The following is an 18,706-nucleotide window of genomic DNA, read 5'->3' as shown; positions in this document are numbered from 1 at the left end:
CAATAAAAATGATACAGAAGTTGGCCAGGTGCAGTGGCTCACACCTGTAATCCCAGCACTTTGGGAGGCCGAGGTGGGTGGATCATGAGGTCAGGAGTTCCAGACCAGCCTGGCCAACATAGTGAAACATCATCTCTACTAAAAATACAAAAATTAGCCAGATGTGGTGGTGGACACTTGTAATCCCAACTACCCGGGAGGCTGAGGCAGGAAAATCCCTTGAACCCGGGAGGCAGAGGTTGCAGTGAGCAAGACCATGCCATTGCACTCCAGCCTCGGTGATAGAGTGAGACGCCATCTCAAAAATGACACAGAAGTTATGTTTTTTTTGTTTTTGTTTTTTCTTTTTTTTAAGACAGTCTTGCTCAGTCACCCAGGCTGGAGTCCAGTGGCTCAATCGCAGTTCACTGTAGCCTCAACCTCCTGGGCTTGAGTGATCCTCCAGCCTCAGCCTCCTGAGTAGCTGAGACTTCAGGTGCACAACACCATGGCCGGTTGATTTTATTTCTTGTAGAGGCAGGGTCTCACTGTATTGCCAAGGCTGGTCATGAACCTGTAAAAGGTTTTCGAAGGAAGGATGGAATGACTTACCAGAGTGAGCAACAGTTTTGGGTAAACTGATGGCATTCACACTACTTGTAATTTCCTCCTAGGTATGATCTGTGTTTTATTTTGCACTTTAAATGAAGCTGCCTTATCGAGATAAGTCTTCCCCATGGTGTCCTAGGCTGGCATCACAGCTTTATGGTTAATTGCAGCCCAGATTATATGAGGGCCCCTGTGCCATGTAGCTGGGATGCCACTTGTAGCATTTCCAGTCACTCCCTCCTGACCTTTCCCCCCAGATAATGATGGTTCTGGAAGCAAAAGGCCCAAGGTGGAGTATTCAGAAGAGGAGCTGAAGACCCACATCAGCAAGGGCACGCTGGGCAAGTTCACTGTGCCCATGCTGAAAGAGGCCTGCCGGGCTTACGGGCTGAAGAGTGGGCTGAAGAAGCAGGAGCTGCTGGAAGCCCTCACCAAGCACTTCCAGGACTGACCAGACACCGCGCGTCCAGCTGCCCTTCCACAGTGTGGCCAGGCTGCCTGGCCTTGCCCTTAGCCAGTTAAAATGTGTTTCTCCTGAGCTAGGAAGAGTCTACCCGACATAAGTTGAGGGACTTTATGTTTTTGAGGCTTTCTGTTGCCATGGTGATGGTGTAGCCCTCCCACTTTGCTGTTCCTTACTTTACTGCCTGAATAAAGAGCCCTAAGTTTGTACTATATACCGTTCTTTCGTGTGAAGGAGAAAGGTGTGTATGCCTTGCATCCAAAACTCACTGGCCATCACTTAGCTTAATTTTCTCTTTCCCTGGGAACACTCATCACCACAATGGAAACAAAACAAGTATCAGCAGGGAGGGTGAGAGTGACAGGTCAGGGCAGGTGAAGGTATTTTGGGAATAAGAAGCCCTAGCAGGATTGTATTCTTATCCTCTGTCCTCTAGCCTGTTTTTCTTTAAATGTGTCATGTTAAGGTGTAATCAGATTTCTGAAACAATAAGAAGGTAACACTTTTAGTTCTGGGGCCATTTGGTTCATGAGTAAACAGCAACTCCCTCTCACTGCATTTCTCTTAATGCAACATTAAGTCTTGCAAAAATATACCCATTTTCTGTTGCCCTGAGAATTTGGGTTCCAGAATAAGTGAAATGAAGAGTTACTCCTCTTGTGTTTTGGGGGAGCTGTATCAAGAAGATGAGGAAAGGTCCTAATATTTAAGGAAGGGGAAGAGGATAGGAGTGTCTTTTACCTTTTCTTCCTTTACATCCCTGCTCTGTCCTCCCTGTCTTCTGAAGAATTATCCTGAAGGAAGGAAGGAGAGCATCTGGAATTGTTGGTCTGCTTTTAGGATGTGAGTAAGGGTTTGCAGGTCCTGTGTCCTTCAGGACTAGGATGAGCAGCACCTCGAGGAAGAGAGTGTAGGACATGCCAGTTTACTCCTCTTCAGAGATTCTCAGCTTTGGATTCTTGGCTGTAAGCTTTATAGGGTTTGTTTTTTGTTTTTTTGGTTTTTTGTTTTTTTTGTAACCTGTTTTTGCTTTTGTTTTTGTTTGAAAGGAGATACTGTATTTTTTTGAATTTCCTTACGTGTGTGGGCAAGAGGGGAAGATAATTCTCCCATTAGATGCTTAGAAATTGTTGAGAAATTGGACCATTGCCCTTAAATGGAGCAAGTTTGGAAACTGGATTCTACAGTGGGTTAATATACCAAGGTAAATTGGAATCACACTAAGTCACAGCCAGTCACCTGCAATAGGAGGACAAGGAGTAGCCCCACTGAGCCCTTGGTATCCAACCCTGGATGCTGGAGCTAGTGAAGAGCAGCCCTGGAGTGAGCCCCAGGCTGGCTTTGCTGTGCACACTATGCCCAAGCCTATGCTCCTTTGCCTCCTACTTCCAAAGTGGAAAGAATGAGAGTTCAGGGGTCAAACACCTACCAGAGTCAGGTAGGTGTGTGGATGTTAGACAAATCACCTGAGGTCTGTGCTAAACAGCAACAAAGTGATACTTCTCTGTAAATGAATGATGCCTTCTCTGCCTGCTGAACCCCCCACCCAGGAGAGAAGAAATACCATGTTCCAGTGCAATTGGTTAGGCCTTTGGAAGCTCATGAGGCTGATGTACCAAATTTACGTTTTAGTGCCATCATATATACAAGTGACCTTGGGCAGTTTATGAGGCATTTTTGAGTCTTAGCTTCCACATTCTTATAATAGCGTCACATGGTGAAAATGAGAAAATACATAAAAGAACATGGCACTCTAGGTACAGCTGGCCTTCTGCATCTGCAGGCTGCACATCCATGGATTCAACCTACGTGGATCAAAAATTTGGGGGCCAGGCACGTTGGCTCACGCCTGTAATCCCAACACTAGGAGGCCAAGGAAGGCGGATAACGAGGTCAGGAGTTTGAGACCAGCCTGGCCAGCATGGTGAAACCCCATCTCTACTAAAAATACAAAAAATTAGCCGGGCATGATGATGTGCACCTGTAATCCCAGCTACTCGGGGAGGCTAAGGTAGGAGAATCGCTTGAATCTGGGAGGCGGAGGTTGTAGTGAGCTGAGATCGCGCCATTGCACTCCAGCCTGGGCAACACAGTGAAACTCTGTCTTTAAATAAATAAATAAATAAATAAATAAATAAATAAAACTTGGGGGAAAAAAATGGATGGCTGTATCTGTACTCTTGCTCTTGTTACCCAGGCTGGAGTGCCGTGGCGCAATCTTGGCTCCCTGCAACATCTGCCTCCTGGGCTCACACGATTCTCCTGCCTCAGCCTCCCCAGTACTAGGATTACAGGCGCACACCACTGCGCCCGGCTAATTTTTTATTTTTAGTAGAGACGGAGTTTCACCATGTTGGCCAGGCTGCTCTCGAAGTCTTGACCTTAGGTGACCTGCCCGCCCAGGCCTCCCAAAATGCTGGGATTACACGTGTGAGCCACCGTGCCTGGCCAGACTTTAAATGTTGTCATTAGCCGGCCGGACGCGGTGGCTCACGCCTGTAATCCCAGCACTTTGGGAGGCCGAGGAGGGCGGATCACCTGAGGTCAGGAGTTCAAGAGCAGCCTGGCAAACATGGCGAAACCCCGTATCTACTAAAAATATAAAAATTAGCCGGGTGTGGTGGCATGCACCTGTAATTCCAGCTACTCGGGAGGCTGAGGCAGGAGAATCACTTGAACCCGGGAGAAGGAGGTTGCAGTGAGCCGAGATCACGCCACTGCACTCCAGCCTGGGCGACAGAGCGAGACTCCGTCTCAACGACAAAATTGTCATTATTCCATAAATAATACAGTATGACAATTATTTACATAGCATTTACATTTTATTAGGTATCGTAAATTATCTAGAGTATTATTTAAAGTATCCGGGAGGCCGTGCGTAACTCATATGCAAATACTGCGTCATGTTACATCAGGGACTTGGGCATCCTCGGATTTGGGTATCCGCATGGAGTGCCATGTGGCGCTTGACTTCTACCGCGGCCATCGGGCTTCCATCCGCCAGGCGGCGATATAGCCGGCGCGGAGCGCGGACCTGGGCCTGCGCATGCACGCCACAGAGGAGGCGGGCCGGGTTCCCGGACCTGGGAGCCATAAGCGGAAGGGTCTGGTGGGCTAAGCTGAGCTGCACCCGGGTGCCTTCTGGCCGCCGCAGCAGCTCGAGAACACGAATCCGTTTGGCCAAAAGTGAAACAAACACACGGATGCACATATGTCTGTTTACTTCTAGGCCAGGTGCAGAGGGAACGTCTGGAATGGCACTCATCGAAAGCTGCGGTTACGTGGGAAGATGAGCCTTTTACCTCTCAGCGTTTCCCCTTCTGTAATGTCTTGTTTTAATGTCTTATTGAAAACCAGAAGAGGCCGGGCGCGGTGGCTCATGCCTGTAATCCCACCAGTTTGGGAGGCTGAGGAGGGTGGATCACCTGAGGTCAGGAGTTCCAGACCAGCCTGGCCAACATGGTAAAACCCCATCTCTACTAAAAGTACAAAAGTTAGCTGGGCATGGTGGCGTGCGTCTGTAATCCCAGCTACTCAGGAGGCTGAGGAAGGAGAATCATTTAAACCCGGGAGGCGGAGGTTGCAGTGAGCTGAGATTGATTGCTCCACTGCATTCCAACATTGGTGACAGAGCGAGACTGTCTCTAAAAAAAAAAAAAAAAAGTAATGTATTATTTAATGACAGAGATAAGTTCTGAAAAATGCATTGTTAGGGAATTTCATCACTGTGTAAACACCATAGAGTATACTTACAAAAACCGGCTGGGCGCGGTGGCTCACGCCTGTAATCCCAGCACTTTGGGAGGCCAAGGTGGGCGGATCAAGAGGTCAGGAGATCGAGACCATCCTGACCAACAAGGGGAAACTGTCTCTACTAAGAATACAAAAATTAGCTGGGTGTGGTGTCGTGCTCCTGTAGTCCCAGCTACTCAGGAAGCTGAGGCAGGAGAATCGCTTGAACCCAGGAGGCAGAGGTTGCAGTGAGCTGAGATTACACCACTGCACTCCAGCCTGGGCGACAGGGCGAGACTGTCTCAAACAAACAAACAAAAACCCTAGATGGAATAGCCTACTATACATACACCTAGGCTACAAACCTGTACTGCATATTACTGAACACTGTAGGCAACTGTAACACAATGGCATTTGTGCATCTAAACATAGGAAAAGTACAGTAAACACACAGTATTATAATCTTATGGGACCACTGTCATTTATGTGATCTGTCATTGACCAAAAACACTGAATGCACGACTGTGAAAAAGTAAGCACTGCGTAAAATTCCACCATCCAAAAATATAAAACTGCTTCAGGGGTGGTGATAAGAACACTGGAGTAAACTGGGAGAAATGACCAGCCCAGGATGCACAGAACAGGTCCAGCTGGCCAAGGTGGCTCCCAGGTTCCCCCTGGTGTGCTTCTTGCTGGAGCAGGGGTATATGGGTCCAAGCTGGCGAAGAGGGGATCTATTCTCACTTGACCACTATGGTACCCAGTTATTTGCACCTTGGAAGATTTCTCAACCTGAGGTATTAGGCTCTCAAGGGACTTATCTTTAAGATAGTAAGTAGAAGAGGCAAGTGAGGGGGCAGTGGCTTTAGTCACCAATACCAGTCCTGCATGTGCCAAGGGTTACTAGAAACCCTGATTCTCCAACAGTGATTCTCAATTGGGGGTGATTTTACTGCCGGGGGCATTTAACAATGTCTGGAAACATTTCTTCATTGTGGGGGGCGCTGCTACTGCCACCTAGTGGGTACAGGCCAGTGATGCTACTAAACATCACACAACACACAGCACAGTCCCCACAACAAATTAACCAGCCCCAAATGTCAACAGCACAGAGGTTGAGAAAGCCAGTTCCAGTGATAGCAATGTTCCAGTTGAGTCTGTATGACGTTTTGAACTGCCAAGGCAGAAACTACCTGGTAGGAGGAGACAGTTCTTCCATAGCCTTCTGGTAAAAAAGTCTAAGCTAAGTGGCCAGGCGTGGTGGCTCACACCTGTAATCCCAGTGCTTTGCGAGGCTGAGATGGGTGGATTACCTGATGTCAGGAGTTCAAGACCAGCCTGGTCAACATGGTGAAACCCCGTCTCTACTAAAAATACAAAATTTGCCGGGCGTGGTCGTGCATGCCTGTAATCCCAGCTACTTGGGAGGCTGAGGCAGGAGAATCACTTGAAGCCAGGAGGCAGAGGTTGCGGTGAGCTGAGATCGTGCCATTGCACTCCAACCTAGGCAACAAGAGTGAATCTCTTTCACAAAGGAAAAAAAAAAGTCTAAGCAGCTATCACCACTCTAATAATACTAAGTATGTCTTCTTTTCAATTTTAGCCGGATACTAAGAATCAGGCACTGCCATTCTGTCATCAAAATGGAATAGATTTCTTTATTAGGATGCTCACAAGAATGGAGAACACATGAACTAGCACTCTCCTCATGTGACAGAGAGTACATCTAACCCACAGGGTGGCAGCACACAGGGGAAGGGCTCTCAGAGCTGGTGCCAAGTGTCCACCAAAGAAAGTCCCATTCACCAGAGAGGTTGTTTCCTTGGACTCCATCATGTCTGTTATAGCTACCCGCCAGGTCTCCATGATCTTCCTGAAATCCTTCATGCCAGCACCAGTTCATGCTCTCTGACCTTGTCACTCCCGACTCTTTCAAGACCCAGGTCAACTGCCCCATGGCTCACTCACCCAGGCCGCCTCTGGAATCCTGCAGCACATCTCTTTGGTATGCTGCTGCCCTGCCACCCTCAAGGCCATGGTTGGGGGTAGGGGGAGAACATGAACATCACATTACCAAAAGCAAACAGCAGGGGTACATTAGTAAATGACACTTGGACATAGCCAAACAACCTCACAGAACACATGCTTCCTCCCCCAAATGATACATAATCGCCCAAGTGCAAAGGAAACCCCATGATCACTTTAACACATATGAATGATTCTGTGTGCCAGGCACAGGGATACTTAATAAATGGTGTTTAATTCCACCACACTCTGCACACAATAGGAAGCTAGTGGCTGAAAGATCTCTATCCTGGCTCCATCAGCTTTCTCCTGGCTCTTTCTGCCTTTCAACGGTGCCACCACACTGCTTCTATCTGCTCTGAACACTTGTTCCAAAAAGGGAGGATAAAAGGATGAAGGATGGCAGAGGGAGGGAGGAAAGGAAGGGGGAAAACAACCCTGTAAAACACAACAACAACAACACAAAAATCCAGAAACAAGATTTAGTACTACAACATTTTATAACAATAGAGAGTGGCTGAAAATACTACATGCTAACACAGACAATATGATACACGACCTCAGGGGGGCAGGGAGCACGTGGCAAAGGCCATAGGTTTAGACTAAGAGCCTTTCAATGGACTGCTGAATGGATTGGATCTGCTGTTTCAGCTGCGAGCCCTCTTTGATGGTGACAGAACAGGCGATGACAGGCCTGGAGACCCCACAGGCTCTTCCCAGGGCCTGCTTGGAGCGCACAAACACGTAGGGCACGTTCTTGTCTTCACAAAGCAGTGGGAGGTGCAGAATGATCTCCAGTGGCTCGGCGTCTGCAGCCATCACGATGAACTCAGAGATGCCCCTGTTGAGGGTTTTGGTGGCTGTGGAGAGAAGGGCGTGAAGCTAATAGGTGATGTGGGCTTGGGCAGGGCAGCCACAACAAACTGGGAAGAATGCCTAGGCACACACAATTGTGTGTGTCCTAGACCAGCCCTGGGATATGATAAAGGATTCAAACATCAGTCAGTCATACACAATGGCCTTTTCTCAAGCTCTACATTAAACCCACCACTTATCCTCGAAACACGCCCTGAATCTGACCACTTTTTTTTTTTTTTTTTTTTTTGAGATGGAGTCTTGTTCTGTCTCACAGCTGGAGTGCAGTGGTGCGATCTTGGCTCACTTCAACCTCCGCCTTCCGGGTTTAAGTGATTCTCCTGCCTCAGCCTCCCAAGTAGCTGGAATTACAGGCACATGCCGCTAATTTTTGTATTTTTAATAGAGACAGGGTTTCACCATGTTGTCCAGGCTGGTCTCGAACTCCTCACCTCAAGTGATCCACCCACCTCGGCCTCCCAAAGTGCTGAGATTACAGGTATGAGCCACAGTGCCCAGTCTAATCTGGTAACTTTTTTCTTTCTTGGTTTTTTTTTTTTTTTTTTTTTTTTTTTTTTTTTTTTTTGAGATGGAGTCTCGCACTGTCGCCTGGGCTGGAATGCAGTGGCGCAATCTTGGCTCACTGCAACCTCTGCCTCCCAGGTTCAAGTGATTCTCCTGCCTCAGTCTCCCAAGTAGCTGGGATTATAGGCGCCCGCCACCACGCCCAGCTAATTTTGTTTCACTATGTTGGCCAGGCTGGTCTCAAATTCTTGACCTTGTGATCCACCCATGTTGGCTTCCCAAAGTCCTGGGATTACAGGCGTGAGCTACCATGCCTGGCCCTGACCACTTCTTTCTACTCCTCTGCTATACTTGTCCAAGTCACCATCATCTCTTGCCTTGTCAACTGCAAGAGTTTCCACAAACCCCCACCAGCAAGTAGTAGTTTATTAATAAATTAGTACTTCTCAAGGTATCGCTGACTGAGTGTCAGAGTTTTAATATCTCAATCTGCCATAATCAATACTTCTAGAAAGCTCACCCCACATGGGACTCACCATGCAAGTTCAACACCCCACAGCACCATTTCAGATGCATACTCTCCTGATTGCTTGCCTCTGTGGCTCAGTGCGAATACTCTGCATTCATGTTGGAGTACTTGAGAAGGGTACACACTCTAGAGCTACACTGCCTGAGTACAAATGCTGCACTCATTCTTGTTACACAAATGACCTTGAGCAAGGTGTTTAACTTCCCTTACTTTTATCATCTATAAAACAATTCTACCTAATAGGATTCTACCTAATAAAACAATAATTACCTAATTCTTTTTAACCTAATTCTAATTACCTAATAATTCTACCTAATAGGATTCTTGAAAGGATTAAACAAGTTAATAAGAATGAGGCTGGCGTGGTGGCTCACACCTGTAATCCCAGCACTTTGGGAGGCTGAGGCAGGTAGATCGTCTGAATTCAGAGTTTGAGACCAGCCTGGGCAACATGGCAAAACCCCATCTCTACTAAAAATATAAAAAATTAGCCAGGTGTGGTGGCATACACCTGTTGCTCCAGCTACCTGGGAGGCTGAGGTGGGAGGATCACCTAAGCCCAGGAGGTCGTGGCTGCAGTGAGCCATGATCAATGCCAATGCACTCCAGCCTGGGCTACAGAGACCCTATCTCAAATAAATAAAAATAAACAATAATAATACCTGATACATGGTAATGCAAAGTATGTTCATTTCTATTGATATTACTATAGTTTATTCACCCTACAAAAGTCATAGGAGTGACTCTTTTACAGTGGCTTACACTGTCTCATGTGATCTCCTAGTACCTCTCATCCCCTCACTTAGTTCCAGCCACACACCAGCCTCCTGAGAGTCCCTCAAGCACGCCTTTGCACCATGCCCAAAATCGTTTCTTTCCAACACCCTCATCTATTCAGTCCTCTGCTCAAACTTCAGCTCCTCAGACAGACCTTCTCTGAATACTCCATCTAAAAAGACCCACCACTGCCATTCCTATCCCCCTTCTCTACTTTATTCTCTTTTACAGTATTCTTTACCACCAGGCATAAAACCTATGTCTTTCTCCACCGGAATGTACACTCCAAGAAGGCAGAGACTTCGTTTTGTTCACCAATGCATCACCAGCATATATACATGTGCCCGGCACACAGCAGGCAATCAATAAATAATATGGCAAGAAAGAATACCTGACACTGAGGCAGAAGTATGGAAAACTGCTACATCTCCCTCCCTGAACTCCTAGTAAGCACATTCTGAACTGAGTCGCTGAGACTGAGCATCTCCATTCAAGGATCTGTGTGCCTAGCACCATGCAAAGTATGGCAAGAGGAAATAAGGTTGCTCTGTGTCCATGAGTCCTCATCTGCCTGAGGTATAAGAACTCATGTCCCTGCCCAGCCAAGCTGACCTGAGTGCATCAAGTGAGAAGAGACACCTCCCAGGAGAGCTGGTGAGTCACCCTACAATGCCCCACTGGCCACTGCTATACCAGGCACTGCAGTTACTGCAGTGTGACGAGCAGGGAGGAAAGAGTACCACGATGAGACCCGGAGAGTCTACTTTATCTTCCTTCAGCAACACAGGTAAAAGCGATTATAATGGTTCTCCTAAATCTCAAACACGGTTCACAAAATCTCTAATGTTTCCATTAAAAATCTTCAACGACAAAAGAGCTCTACCACATCAAACTACCAGCATCTGTTAAAATGAGAGTATTCTGGCGGGCTGTGGTAGCTCACGCCTGCTGTTATTCCAGCACTTTGGGAGGCCGAGGCAGGCAGATTGTCTGAGCTCAGGAGTTCAAGACCAGCCTGGGCGACAGAGTGAGATTCTGTCTCCAAAAATAAAAAATAAAAAATAAGGCTGGGCAGCCAGGCACAGTGGCTCACGCCTATAATCCCAGAACTTTGGGAGGCCGAGGCGGGCAGATCACTTGAAGTCAGGAGTTTAAGACCAGTCTGGCCAACATGGTGAAATGTCATCTCTACTTGAAAAAAATAAAAATAAAAATAAGGCTAGACACAGTGTTTCACGCCTGTAATCCCAGCAGCACTCTGGGAGACCAAGACAGTGGATCACCTGAGGTTAGGAGTTCGAGACCAGACTGACCAACATAGTGAAACCCTATCTCTACTGAAAATACAAAATTAGCCGAATGTGATGGTGCATGCCTGTAATCCCAGCTACTTGGGAGACTGAGGCAGGGGAATCACTTGAACCCGGGAAGTGTAGGTTGCAGTGAGCTGAGATCCTGCCATTGTACTCCAGCCTGGGTAACAAGAGCGAAACTCTCAAATAAATAAATAAAGAAAATTTTAAAAAAACGAACAAAGTGAGAGTATCCTATATTACCTCTGGGCAGAAGTATCATGCACACATAATTATTCCACTGAAAAACAGCTGTTTTTCTTTTTTACAAAGGGAGGTGGTGCTTGCTTCAGCAGCACATATACTAAAATTAGAACAATACAGAGAAGATTAGCATGACCCCTGCACAAGGATGACATGCAAATTCGTGAAACGTTCCATGTTTTTGAATAATTGCATCCAAAAAAAAAAAAAAAAAAAGGGAGAGGGGTAGGCAATGTTTCTGGGAACCAAATGAAATTCATGAATGTTAAGTATCCATCGTATAAGGGATGCTAAAAAGCATTAATATCCCTTTCCTTCTGATGGCTCTGGAGAGGTCATACAGCTACTATACAAAGTGTCTACAACTGCTTTCAAATGGCTCAGCAAAAATAAAATTCATTTATAGAGTGAAAAAGAAGGTAAATGTGGCAAAATGTTAATAACTGGTGGGTCTAAAAAAAATTCTTAGCCCATCAGCTTTAGCATCTAATGCCAAAGACCTCCTACTGGTTGTAGTCAAAAGCAGCTAGCCCTCCTCCTCCCAAATTGGAAATCTAGACCAGAGGCCCCACATGGAAACATGTACCTTTAACATTCCCCCAGAGCACCCTGTGGCTGCCTTACCCTCATTGGCTCCTTTCCGAAGCTGCTTATAGTTACATGACTGCTGAACGAGATCCAGTAGTTTCTTGGTGAGGTGGGCATCGGCAAGGGGATAGGCCTTTGGATTCACATCGGCCTCAGTCTATGGGGGAAATAAAAATATCAGTCAAATTGAGCCAGAAGTTTTCCTACCTGAGTCACAAAATACTAATCAACAATTGAGACACAGCGGGCAGGTGCTCTGCTCCCCAATCCTCAAACACACAAAACACCAGGTAGTTAACAATGGCCTTTCCACTCCTACCTTCGAAAAAAAGGAAATACAGTATTAGGAATTACACAGTTCAATAAAGTATACTAAAGCTCGTATACTTTTGTCTTTCTTCAGCCAAATGTTTCATAATATTACAGCAAATGGATTACAAATGGGCTCCCATGGCTCAGCATCCATTTGAGTCCATGGGTAATCCGTTTCTGTTTTTTAGACAGAGTCTCACTCTGTTGCCCATGCTGGAGTGCAGTGGTGTGATTTCAGCTCACTGCCACCTCTGTCTCCCAGGTTCAAATGATTCTTGAGCCTCAGTCTCCCAAGTAGCTGGGACTACAGGCGTGCACCACCATACCCGGCTAATTTTTGTATTTTTTGTGGAGACAGGGTTTCACCATGTTGGCCAGGCTGGTCTCAAACTCCTGGCTCACGCCTATAATCACAGCACTCTGGGAGGCAGAGGCGGGTGGATCACCTGAGGTCAGGAGTCCATGGGTAATCTTTAAATTTGAATTTCCATATTCCACTGGAATTTACTGAATCAATAAGATATAATTTACAGTAAATGTAGCACAAAGTTCTCTTTCCATTCCCCATTCTATATGCATATCTTCTGTTCAAACCCCTGGTTTCCAACACACCAGAGTATTTCCTCACCTACTCTACAATAAACACAAAATGGTTCCAAAATTGCTACATCTATATACCACCTCTACCAACAAACTGACCAAAGTCAAAATTTATTTTTGTTCTTAGGATATATCCTATTAAAGTCATCCAGTGACAGGACTGTGTTCAAAAGTTATTCAAATTAAAATTTTCCTTGTGGTTAGCAATTTGGTATACAAGTAGGTTTCTTTCGTTTGTAGTCAACTTGCTTTAGATTTTATTTTTCAAATATGTAAAATATCTTCATGGTTTAAAAGTCAAAACTATGCTAGTGATAGCAACTCAGTGTTTTGACAACTGGAAAAGGGAAACAATCATCCTCTGTGCCTTTCCTAAATGCTGTATTAGGAGGTAACCAGATGAGAAGTACCTCTTGTATCACTATTCCGCCTAATAAAGAGGGAATGGTACACTTAAATATCACCAACTTGCAACCCTTATTAACTAATTAATGGCATTTGCAGTTATGTTAAAAATCCTTACTTTATAAATACATACTGTAATACTTATGGATAAAATGACGTCATTGAGATCTGTGTCAAAATAACCCATGTAGGGGCCGAGCGCCGTGTCTCACGCCTGTAGTCCTAGTTACTCGAGAGGCTGACGCAGAATAGCTTGAACCCAGGAGGCGGAGGATGCTGTGAGCCGAGATGGCGCCACTGCACTCCAGCGTGGGCGACAGAGTGAGACTCCGTCTCAGTAAATAAATATACATCCATGTAGGGAGCAAATTGGGTGAGTGGTCTTCCTTTTCCGCTCCTTCCATCGCATTCCCACTGCTCCAGTTAACCATTTCATTACTTTCATCTCTCTCTCCTTTTTTTACAAACACATATTTATGTACAAGGATATATTCATATTATAACGCAGGTGCGGCCCCGCATGTCGCCATCGAGTGTAAGGTGCGAATTGCGAGTGACTTGCTGCGGCTACCACCTAACCTCGGCCTTGGAGGCTAGACACAGGGTGGACGGCAGTCGCTGGAGACGGAGACGGCCAGGTTGGACCACTCATCTATAGCGCCTGTCTCGGTGGTCTCCTGCCCGACACCGCGCGCCTGCCTTTTTCTCCTTCAATTTTTTTACAGCTTTTCTGACATTGCTGGACCACGCTTGCGGCACCGCGGCTCTCGGGAGGTGACCCGTGGGTAGGGGCCCAGTAGGAACACTCACCATAGCGTCTGTCTTGGTAGCCTCTCGCTGGACACCGCAAGGACACCACGCCTGTAGGTCCGGACGGTCTGCTGCCCCGCACCACAAGGACACGGATGCCCCGCCCCCAGGAGCAGGAAGTGACGTCACTGCCGCCAGCGGAAATGACGTCCAGGGCCAGCTTGTACACCCGGACTCCCTGTCTTCTACCTAACTCGTTATCTTAGGCGAACCTTTCCTGGTCCCAGGACAACTAGGAGAAATTAGGTGAAGGATGGAGGAGTTCTCTAAAGGAAGGTGGTTGGGGGAGGTCGAGGGAAGACCTCCATATTATTTTTCTCTTCCTCATACATTTATTTATTTAGAGACGTAGTCTCCCTCTGTCACCTAGGTTGGAGTGCAGTGGCGCCATCTCGGCTCACTGCAACCTCAGCCTCCTGAGTACCTGGGATTACAGGTGACCGCCATCACGGCCAGCTAATTTTTGTATTTTTGGTAGAGATGAGGTTTCACCACTTTGGCCAGGCTGGTCTCGAACTCCTGATCTCAGGTCATCTGCCTGCGTCGTCCTCCCAAAGTGCTGGGATTACAAGCGTGAGCCACCACACCTGGCCATCCTTTCTTTTTAATGTCTATAGAGCGTGTCTCCTTCATATGTTACTCACTTAAACCTTTTCTTTTTAGAGACAGGGTCTCGCTCTGTCACACAGGCTGGGGTGCTGTAGTTGCATCTTGGCTCACTGCAACCTCCTCCGGGGTTCAAGCAATTCCCCGGCCCCAGCCTTCAGAGTAGCTGGTACTACAGGCACGCACAACCACACCCGGCTAATTTTTTTGTATTTTTAGTGGAGACGGTGTTTCACCATGTTGGCCAGGCTGGTCTCCCAACTGCTGACCTCAAGTGATCCGCTTGTCTTGGCCTCCCAAAGTGTTGGGATTACAGGAGTGAGCCACCGCGCCCGGCCTTACTTTTTTGATTAATCTTTATGAAGGGGACTTTCCTGGGCTCAAGTGGTCCTCCTGCCTCACACTCCCAAGTAGCTGGGACTACATGCATGCATCACCACGTCTGACTCATTTTTTAATTTTAGAGGCACTGTCTCGTTATGTTGCCCATGCTGGTCTTGAACTTCTGGCCTCAAACAATCGTCCTGCCTGGGCCTCCCAAAGTACTGGGATTACAGGCGTGAGCCACTGTGCCCAGCCCATTTATATATTTTTAATCTTTCACTATTATATAAATGCTATAATGTCTAATCTCATCTATACCTAATCTATATTATGTTTCATTCAGTATATCTGTAAGATAAACTCCTAGAAGTGGGATTAATGAGTCAAAAGATATAATATGCATTTGTAACTTTTATATCTACTCCAAACTGACCCTGTACAGGGTTTAACAACTTGCACACCCGCCAGCAATGCATGACAGTGACGAATTCCCCAAAACTTTGATAACAGTGTCAAACTGAACTAGCTTCATTGCCTGGGGTAAATATCTGGGGTTTGTTGTCTCGTGCCAAGAAAATTTAGGGCACGGACACACAGGAGTTTAGGAACAAGGTTTTTTTTTTTTTTTTTTTTTTTTTTTTTTTTGAGATGGAGTCTGGCTCTGTTGCCCAGGCTGGAGTGTAGAGGTGCGATGGTGCGATCTCGGCTTACTGCCACCTCTGTCTCCTGGGCTCAAGCAATTCTCCTACCTCAGCCCCAACCAGTAGCTGGAATTACAGGTGCACACCACCATGACGGGCTAATTTTTATATTTTTTAGTAGAGACTGGGTTTTGCCATGTTGGCCAGACTGGTCTCAAACTCCTGACCTCAGGTGATCCACCTGCCTCAACCTCCCAAAGTGTTGGGATTACAGGCATGAGCCACTGCGCCTCGCCAGGAGCAGAGGTTTAATAGGCAAAAGAAAGAGAAAGAACAGTTCTCTCTGGTGAGAAAGAGGGGCATCAGAAAGGAAAAGACCCAGTAGTATGCTCTACTTTCTATTTCAGCAATTTCTCCTTTTGTTTTTTTCTTTCCTTCTGCTTTCTTTAGGGTTATTTTGTCTTTGTGTGTTTTTCCTACCTTTTTAGCCCCTTTCTCCCTAGCGTTAGCATCTCAGGCTCCAAGTGATACTTTCATTATATCTTTTCATTTGTTTCTTCCCCGCTCTGCCCTTGTCACTTATGCTCTGGTATGTGGTATTTTCATTATTGTTCTGTTCCATTTTTGAATTCCTACTACAATGTGTTTTTTTTTTTTTTTTTTTGAGACGGAGTCTCGCTCTTTCGCCCAGGCTGGAGTGCAGTGGTGCGATCTCAGCTCACTGCAAGCTCTGCCTCCCGGGTTCACGCCATTCTCCTGCCTCAGCCTCCTGAGTAGCTGGGACTACAGGCCCCTACCACCACGCCCGGCTAATTTTTTGTATTTTTTCTTAGTAGAGATGGGGTTTCACCGTGTTAGTCAGGATGGTCTCCATCTCCTGACCTCGTGATTCGCCCGCCGTGGCCTCCCAAGTGCTGGGATTACAGGCATGAGCCACCGTGCCCTGCCTCCTACTACAATTTAAAAATCTGATAGTTTATATTTTTCATTTCAAAATACTCTGTTACTAATTTTTAACTTACTTCCATTTGGGTAGGGCAAAAATGGTATGTAATATTAACAATGTTAAAATTTGCAGGGCTTGCTTTATGGCCAATTTTCAAAAATGTTCCATGTTTGAAAAGTGTATTCTGAACTGGCTGCAGTGGCTCAGGCCTATAATCCCACCAACTTGGGAAACTGAGGCTGGGGACTGATTGAGGCCAGAAGTTTGAGACCAGCCTGGGCAACACAGTGAGACCCCCAACTCTAAAAATATTTAAAAACTTAGCTGGGGCAGTCTAGGCACAGTGGCTCACACCTGTAATCCCAGCACTTTGGGAGGCCATGATGGGTGGCTCTCTTGAGGTCAGGAGTTCAAGACCAGCCTGGACGACATGGTGAAACCCCATCTCTACTAAAAACACAAAAATTATCCGGGCGTGGTGGCAGGCACCTGTAATCCCAGCTGCTTGGAGGCTGAAGTAGGAGAATGGCTTGAACCTGGGAAGTGGAGGTTGCAGTAGGCTGAGATCCCGCCACTTTACTCCAGCCTGGGTGAAAGAGTGGAACTCCACTCAAAAAAAAAAAAAAAAAAAAAAAGAATTACCTTTTTGTTGTTGAGACAGGGTCTCACTCTGTCACTGAGGCCAGAGTGCAGTGGCATGACAATAGCTCACTGCAGCCTCAACCTTCAGAGCTCAAGTGATCCTCCTGCCTCAGCCACCTCAGTAACTGGGACTACAAGTGTGGGCCACCACTCCTGGCTAATTTTATTTTATTTTATTTTTTATTTTTTGAGATGGAGTTTCGCTCTTGTTGCCCAGGCTGGAGTGCAATGGCACAATCTCAGCTCATCACAAGTTCCGCCTCCCGGGTTCAAGAGATTCTCCTGCCTCAGCGTCCCGAGTAGCTGGGATTACAGGCATGCGCCACCATGCCAGGCTAAATTTTGTATTATTAGTATAGAGACAGGGTTTTGCCGTGTTGGCCAGGCTGGTCTACAACTCCTGACCTTGTGATTCGCCCGCCTCGGCCTCCCAAAGTGCTGAGATTACAGGCGTGAGCCACCGCACCCGGCCAACACCTGGCTAATTAAAAAATTGTTTAGGCTGAGTACGGTGGCTCACGCCTGTAATCCCAGCTCTTTGGGAGGCCGAGGCAGGCAGATCACTTGAGGTCAGGAGTTTGAGACCAGCCTGACCAACACAGCAAAACCCTGTCTCTATTAAAAAACAAAAACAAAAAATAGCTGGGCGTGGTGGTGCGTGCCTGTAATCCCAGCTACTTGGGAGGCTGAGACAGGAGAATCGCTTGAACCCGGGAGACAGAGGTTTCAGTGAGTCGAGATCCACCTGCCTCGGCCTCCCAAAGTGCTGGGATTAAAGGTGTGAGCCACCACATCCGGCCATACAAATATGTTTTATTTGATACTACAGTAGGGATTTTATTTTTTTTTGAGACAGAGTCTTGCTTTGTCACCCAGGCTGTAGTGCAGTGGCACGATGTCGGCTCACTGCAACCACTGCCTCCCCGGATATAGTGATTCTTCTGCCTCAGCCTCCTAAGTAGCTGGGATTACAGGTACGCACCGCCATGCCCGCCTAATTTTTGTATTTTTAGTAGAGATGGGGTTTCACCATGTTGGTCAGGCTGGTCTTGAACTCTTGACCTCATGATCCGCCCACCTCGGCCTCCCAAAGTGCTGGGATTACAGGTGTGAGCCACCGTACCCGGCTGGAAATTTTGGTTAATAATTTATCACCTTTTATTTTATTTATTTATATTTTTTGAGACGGAGTCTCACACTGTCACCCGGGTTGGAGTGCAGTGGCGCGATCTTGGCTCACTGCAACCTCTGCCTCCCAGGTTCAAGCGATTCTCCTTGCCTCAGCCTCCCAAACAGCTGGGATTACAGGTGCCCGCCACCACGCCTGGCTAATTTTTTTGTATTTTTAGTAGACAGGGTTTCACTATGTTGGCCAGGCAGGTCTTGAACTCCTGACCCCATAATCCACCCGCCTCGGCCTCCCAAAGTGCTGGGATTACAGGCATGAGGCACCGTGCCTGGCCCTGTCCCACATTTTAAAATAGATATACTTAAAAATATTACGTGGAACCCCCAAAGTACATACAACTATGATATGTCAATTTTAAAAAACTTTTAAAATTGCTGTTGTTTCCAACAACCCATTCTCTGGAAATCAGGATCCTCAACTCTCAATAAGTATCAAATTCATAAGAGGAAAACTTCAGGAATCTGAACAGCCATCAAATACCTAAATGTTTCACTATTAGTAAACAAAAAGTTAAACTCAATTTTAAAACCAACATACCTAGCTTATAAACACTAATTGAAACTTGCTTAGGGTGTATTTATTCGCCTTTCAAT

The 18,706-nt window shown here is 46.5% G+C and overlaps 2 protein-coding genes and 1 non-coding gene across 8 annotated transcripts in view; 2 read left to right on the top strand and 1 right to left on the bottom strand.

Annotated features, from left to right (window-relative positions):
- XRCC6 (X-ray repair cross complementing 6) overlaps positions 1–1,265 on the top strand; it is a 39,240-nt gene extending 37,975 nt beyond the window's left edge. For all 4 annotated transcript variants that reach the window (XM_050805868.1, XM_050805871.1, XM_050805870.1 and 1 more), the window contains one exon: positions 846–1,265. In XM_050805868.1, the coding sequence (XP_050661825.1) occupies positions 846–1,039 (194 nt within the window). In that variant the 3' untranslated portion in view covers positions 1,040–1,265. The remainder of the gene's footprint in view (positions 1–845) is intronic.
- Positions 1,266–7,286: 6,021 nt separating this feature from the next.
- Positions 7,287–18,706, bottom strand: part of SNU13 (small nuclear ribonucleoprotein 13) — a 335,885-nt gene continuing 324,465 nt past the window's right edge. For 2 of the 3 annotated variants that reach the window (XM_050806151.1, XM_050806152.1), the window contains exons 2-4: positions 13,766–13,848; positions 11,675–11,795; positions 7,287–7,668 (exon numbers count right to left, since the gene is read on the bottom strand). In XM_050806151.1, coding sequence (XP_050662108.1) covers positions 7,406–7,668; positions 11,675–11,795; positions 13,766–13,768 — 387 coding nt within the window. In that variant the 5' untranslated portion in view covers positions 13,769–13,848 and the 3' untranslated portion in view covers positions 7,287–7,405. The remainder of the gene's footprint in view (positions 7,669–11,674; positions 11,796–13,765; positions 13,849–18,706) is intronic. The other variant, XM_050806150.1, reaches the window with a different exon arrangement.
- On the top strand, positions 11,127–11,233 carry LOC126929963 (U6 spliceosomal RNA). The gene has a single exon (XR_007717389.1). It is a non-coding gene; the product is annotated as a U6 spliceosomal RNA (small nuclear RNA).

The sequence above is a fragment of the Macaca thibetana genome, chromosome 10 (genome assembly GCF_024542745.1).
Source record: "Macaca thibetana thibetana isolate TM-01 chromosome 10, ASM2454274v1, whole genome shotgun sequence".
In the NCBI taxonomy this organism is placed as follows: domain Eukaryota; kingdom Metazoa; phylum Chordata; class Mammalia; order Primates; family Cercopithecidae; genus Macaca; species Macaca thibetana.
The sequence above is the reverse complement of the archived record's forward strand: the minus strand, read 5'-3'. Positions and strand labels throughout refer to the sequence as shown.